The following is a 6,485-nucleotide window of genomic DNA, read 5'->3' on the forward strand; positions in this document are numbered from 1 at the left end:
ATCTTTTAGATGTCTCCAACATCAATTCTGATATTTTTCATGCGACCGTATTGTTCCAAACTCTTTTGTACCTGTTTACCTATTTGAGAAATATCAGAACTTCAGTGATGTACTTTGTTGTCAACAAGACACTCGTTTCTTCCTTCCATTGAGATGCCATTGAGATGAACATTTTCAAAAAGGAAAATAAGTATCTTCGAAAGTAGATCGTGACCAGTGGTTCATTGAAAGTAAGCTCGAACTCGAAAAGCGAATATAAACCAATTATTTAAATGTATCTGACCGCTCTTCACTTTGGATTTACTGAAATCATTAGGAATAATGATGATACTTGTTTTTTCAATACCGTTTCGATTTGAACGCTTAGTAGATAACTTTTTTTGAATTACACTACATGTCAGGTGACTGACAAACATACTTCACTATCCATCAAAATTTTCAGTCAAGATGACAAATTTTTTCGGCTCATTCATTCACAAAATTCTCAGTTCCAGAAATCTTTCCAAACTCCATTCTCGCAGGTGCATATCCATTTTCAAAAAATCCAAAGATCGAAGAGATACACATTTATCACCCTACATAATCCTGAAACCAACCAAAGAAGACTATGAAACAATTCTCAAACTGATGCACGAAGCATACTATCCCGAGGAGCCAACATGCTTCAGCTTAGGAATCGCTCGGAACACTGTGATGGATGAAACAGCTCTGAAAAACCTTGCGGAAGGAATATCTCTGGTAGCAAGAAGCAAATATGATGGATGTATAGTAGGGGCATGTATTAATGAAACTTCGAATCGATGGGATCCTGACTTGAAGGAGAAACTAGCCGCAAGTGTTCAGTGCTCAAACGTGAAACAACTGTTATTATTCCAAGCCCACATACAGCGGTTTCCCCAACTATGGGACTGTTACTGTGTTCAAAAAATTTTCGAAATCAGCAATCTTTTTGTGAAAAAGTTTCACAGCAGAAGCGACATCGCTGAAAGGTTGCTAAATGAATCGAAGGAACTGGCAGCTGATTGCGGATACAAAGTTGTGCGACTCAATGCAACGAGTTTGCATCTGGCAGAGTTGGCTAAATCTATGAACATGGAACTGGCAGCTGAGATGCCGTATTGTTTGTACGTGGGGAGAAATATGAAACCTGTATTTGATCCACCGTATCCCAACGATTCTGTGAAGGTGTTCATTGATGTTGATCCCCAAATTAAAAAAGCGTCCATCAAGAAGTGAATATTATCATAAGGTGATGTTGCTTCCCACTATTCTCAACTGAATAATACAAAATAATACAAATAAAATCAGCATGAAATTATCACTTTATTTTTTGTTTTACTTAAGATTGCCCAAAAGTTTTGATTCGTTATTTTGTATCTCACGTGTTCATGTCAACTGATGGCTTTGGAAAATATTGTCATCGATAGATCTAAATTGTTTTCTCTTTTGGAAAGCATCGCAATCTGCGGACACCCATTCACTCGCCATATCTGTTTGTTTTTTCCTCGAGATAAATTTTCCATCATTCAACTGCATACCGTTTCCTGTTAATTCATTCTGTACACTGAATGGCAATTCAACAGTGAACTTATTTCACTTTGCCTTACATGAATAATGCTCTTTATTTCTATAATATTCATTCTCACTCTATGTGGTGGATTCATCCAGCCACACGCATTTTACAATGGAGTTACTTGAAATTAGGTGGAATATTTATTGATGTGTACAGAATTAACTCCCATTAAACTATCATTTAGTATTCATCGACCATCTTTGGGTTTTTTCTCCTTACATACAAAAATTGTAATGGAGAAGTTTCTAGATCTGTAGAAATGGCAAAAATTTTTGTTCACCTCGATAAGTTAATGCGTGAATTCAAAGTATTTTTCACAACAAAACTTTTCATCAGTGTTTGTTGGCCATCAAAGAAATCATACAATACTCATCTTAACGTTTTGGATACTAAAAATCTGCTTTCGTCTTCAGAAATTCACAAAATATACAGGTTTTCCTCTGCTGGATCTTTTCATTACTCAACTTCTTCAACATATGTCAAAGGGGTGAACTTTTGCCCTTTTTTCATATTTTTTCATATTTTTCGGATATGGGAAGTGAAAATACCGAAGGTCGATAAAAACTAATTTACCTCGCAAAAACAAAACTTTCGTTCAATATTATTGAGTACTGTTATGAAAACACGTTTTTGTCATCATAATGCGCAAATGAGTTATATTCATTTTTTTTTTCAAAAACTACACTTCACGATTTAATCTCCACAGTAGCTTTTTCAAGGGATTTATGAAAATCAATTGAGAAAGCTACTGGGCTAGCGAAACATGTTGTGATATATTTTTCAGATAAAGTTTGTGGAGGTTTTGTGAGGTGTAGTTTTTAAAACTTCTATGGATTTTCATCAAGTAACTGCCGAATCAATCAGAGAGTTATACTCATTGTAGGTGATGGATTGTAATAACGTTGGTGATAATTTTCCAGCCAGAGAGTTTTTTGTTATCGTAATGCATGAACATTTTTGAGCACTTCAAAAACATAATAAATTTTGACAATTATGCTTTCTTTTTTATAACAACTCAAAGAGAATATATTTGTCACCATCATCTGAAAGACGTTGTTTTTGTTATATTGAAAGTATTTTATACTGTTTTTTGGGGTTTATTACCTTCTAGAATCTGAAAACATAAAAGCTGAATCAAAAGAGGATCTGCTGAAGTGTAGTAAAGAGCAAACTGAAAAGTTCATTTCGAAAAGTACTGCGTAAGATGAACTACAGGTCAGTAAATGGTCCTATTCATAAATTTTGTCTACAAGATTATAAGCACAAAAATAAAATATAAAATATCCAGTCCTCCACAAAAACTGTCGTTTAAAGAATACTACGATCGATTTTTTCACGCTTGAAATATTTCGTGAAACACTGAAGATAATGAGTTCATTTCATATCGCATGATTTCCTCTGAGCTGATGATAATTCGTATTTTTAATTAATGGATAATCAATTTTCTCACTGATATATCCAAAACGTGGGGAGCAGAATATTACATTGGTATATTACTACAAATAAAAAATGAAAAAATATTTGACGAAAAATGTTATCAGTAATCCAAATAAAGTTTTTTCAGGACATCATTTCAAAATTTCGAGGATATGCAAATTATTCCATATTGCATTATTGAAAGGACCTATGCTTGTGATCGTTATTTGACAGATAGAAGAAAATTTCTATGCTCCAAATATTCAGGAATAGAAATTGCATTGCTAACACATCTTTAATGAGATTATCCACTGTGGGTTGAAAAAATCGACGTATTACATGTGCTGAAAAGTCTCAGGCCTAACGTATAGATGCCGCTAGTCTTATTTTATCCACCACTTTTTCAGTTATTACTAACCTTCAAAAGAAAGATGTTGAAATTTCATGATATTTTACCCAAAAGTTTGTGAATTATTATGCCAAGAGTGACAATACTTTTGTTATTTTCACAACAATTCACATGATGACAAAAAAATACCGTTCAAGCTGAGAAATGGCTTGAGAAGTGTTATAAGGACTCCGCTTCATCAGCAAACAGTTGGTTTGCTGATTTCAAACGTGGTCGTAGAGAGACCAGAACGCAGTGGAAGTCCAAATGAGGCAGAAAACATAAAATAAATATATATAATCGTTTCAAATGATCGAAAAATCAAGTTACGTGAGTTAGCTGACGTTGTTAAGATATCATAACAACGTATTTCATGAGCATTTGAATATAACAAAGGTATGTTCAAAGTGGATGCCATGCGAGCTCACTGTTGATCAAAAACAAAACGTCTTGATGATTCTGAGCAAAGTTTGGACATGTTTAAATACAACAAACCGAAATTTCAGCATCGATATGTGACAATGGATGAAATATGGGTCCATGACTTCACTCCTGATGGTCATCTGAGAAGAGAGCAACTGATGAATCACATCTAAAGCTCCTGAAACCACAACAGTTGACTGAAAACGTTATAGTTTTGGTATTTTGAGATGTGCGTGGTGTAATATTTATTGACTATCTTGAGGAAGAAAATTACATCAGCAGTGAATATTATGTAACGTTATTAGAGCGATTGAAGGCTGAAATCCCAAAGAAACGACCGCATACGGTGATACCCCGTATCACAAGTGAATCACAACAATGGCAAAACTACATGAATTAAACTTCTAATTGCTTCCACATCCACCGTATTCACCAGCTTTGGGCCCCAGCGACTACTGGCTTTTTGCATACCTCGAAAAAATGCTCACCGGTAAAAAATTTTGCTTAAATGAAGAGGTTATTGCTAAATCTGAGGCATATTTCAATTCAAAAGATAAATCGTTCTACAAAAGTAGTATTGAAATATTAGAGCGGCGTTGGAATGATTGTGTGGCTCTTGATGGAGAATACGTTGATGAATAAAGCCAATGTTGAACAATAAAAAACGAGTTCATTTTTTTAGGAGATTTTTCAGCCCATGTGTCTTTTTTATTTATTCCATCAATTTGGAAGATCTTGTTATCATAATGGCAATAACAAAAATTGAACATATATCTGAAGGTCAATTTTTAGATCATATTGGAAATTCGCATTTGAAAAATGTAAACTGTCGAATGGAAATCTCAGAATATAATGTTATAAAATACGTTGAATATTCGAGAAATATCTTTTTGTGAGATTTTCATTATACAGTTGCTACTGCGGACCTTCGGAACCAAGGAATACAACGCTTTGCGATGCTTGGTTGGCCGTTAGCAGCAAAATATTTAATCGTTTCTGAACATACCCTTGCTCAGTGGAGACGGGTGGGGTTCTTTATCGAACAAAAAAAAAAAAAGAAAATAAATCAATAAAACTCGAATAGTTATACCAACTATATTATCCAAATTAAACAACCTATCAAGTTCGATAATCCTCAACAAAATCAAATAAATGTTAATTGCTTGTCGTTGACAATTGACAGGGTGACAATGTTGTGGAACCGGAACTGGATAAATATCTCAAAATAAGAGTCCGTCGATGAAAAACGTTTGACAGTTGGGGAAATCGCAATTATGAATGATGGCTAGCCTGATTTCAGTAAGGAAAAGAGTGAGAGGAGTGACAGGAAAAGAAAGAAAAAGAGGGGCTATGGTGTAAACAGGGGTCAAAGGTCGATCTTCATGTAAATAATGCAATCTTGTAAATTGTATGGTAATATTATGTTCTTGAGGCAATTATTCGTCATAAATGTACTAGTTACATGCGCTAAATTCCTTAACCTTTTAGTATATATACTGAAAGTGTACACTGATAACGCTAGAGGTAAGTTGTTTAATTTTGACCCACTATAGGTTCTTTTGAAGTTGTTATTTTTATGCTTTTTTTTCTTTACAGGAGATGAGGATGTGACTGAACTAATGGTCTAGCACAACTTGATAACTGTACAACTATAAAGAAAGAAAACGAAACAATTTGTGTAGTAATTCATGCACAATCAGTGAAATCGACCATGCTGAGCAATAAAATGATAGAAATAAAGCACAGTTCTGAAAAAAAGCTTATCTGTTTCGTCGGTGTCTCCTTCAAGTCCTGATCCACTTCATGAGAGTATCCTAAGAGTTGGGGTGTTTAAATATCACTCGTGCATTGGGTCAATTAAAGCAGAAGCAAATACCTCAACCAGTGAAGCCTTATGACAGATTCCAAATCCCTATTATTAAGCAGGAAGGAATGAGTAAGCCAGGTTTAGCACTATACTCCACTACTCTACGTCTTGATATATAAAGCAGAACAAATCAAGGATAATAAAAGAAGGAAACAGGCCTGAAAACAATGAATACATTCAGTATTAATGACATTCTATTGTAGTGAATGTTCAAATGAAGAAGGTAACATACCCTAGATGTTGTGTGGCCTCGAAAGTGATTACGTAGAACTTACGTCGAAGAAGGTTGGAATGTTCAGTACTTCAGGAAATATATCCACAAATGAGTGAAGGTGGTTAAGATTACCCAACTTATCAATAATCTGGTGCTTTTGAACGAGATTTCCAGAATAAATCCGCAAAATGCGTAAATTGAATATCACCATCAAAATGGAGGACTTTTTTTCCAGTTTTTTTCCTTTCCTTCACATCTGTGCCAGTTCTAGTTACCTTTTTCCCAAATCAATGGTACCAAATGTGGACGAAATTTCAATCATAGAGAAGAATTTCAATACAGACATAAATCAATCTGAATGGATGATGATGACAAGTATAGGTTATGTTTTGAAATTTTATTTATTTTGTAATAACTGTTATATTTTTAATGATCTAAGTGACTGAAGAGACCAAGTTTACTGCCAGAGATAGTGAGAGTAGGAAAATTTGAGAAGAATTGAAATTAAAAAAAAAAAAATATTTAATAATAATGATTATCTGTAAGGGCAAGACCACATATAAATTTGTTGACAATCCGATTCCTCTATTTATTTTCTCCTTCT

At 34.2% G+C, this 6,485-nt stretch overlaps 1 protein-coding gene and 1 long non-coding RNA gene across 2 annotated transcripts; one reads left to right on the forward strand and one right to left on the reverse strand.

Annotated features, from left to right (window-relative positions):
* The first annotated feature begins 403 nt into the window (after positions 1-403).
* LOC111516147 (uncharacterized) lies at positions 404-1,326 on the forward strand. Its single transcript, XM_023172327.2, has one exon. The coding sequence runs from the start codon at positions 448-450 to the stop codon at positions 1,234-1,236; it is 789 nt and encodes a 262-aa protein (XP_023028095.1). The 5' UTR covers positions 404-447; the 3' UTR covers positions 1,237-1,326.
* Positions 1,327-4,876: 3,550 nt separating this feature from the next.
* On the reverse strand, positions 4,877-6,100 carry LOC141486700 (uncharacterized). The gene is made up of 2 exons (XR_012467990.1): positions 5,900-6,100; positions 4,877-5,825 (listed from the first exon to the last, which is right to left on the reverse strand). It is a non-coding gene; the product is annotated as an uncharacterized lncRNA (long non-coding RNA).
* Positions 6,101-6,485: the final 385 nt, after the last annotated feature.

This window comes from Leptinotarsa decemlineata, unplaced genomic scaffold (genome assembly GCF_025532065.1).
Source record: "Leptinotarsa decemlineata unplaced genomic scaffold, Ldec_3_MD MMD2_tig00026363_RagTag_RagTag, whole genome shotgun sequence".
NCBI classification, from domain to species: domain Eukaryota; kingdom Metazoa; phylum Arthropoda; class Insecta; order Coleoptera; family Chrysomelidae; genus Leptinotarsa; species Leptinotarsa decemlineata.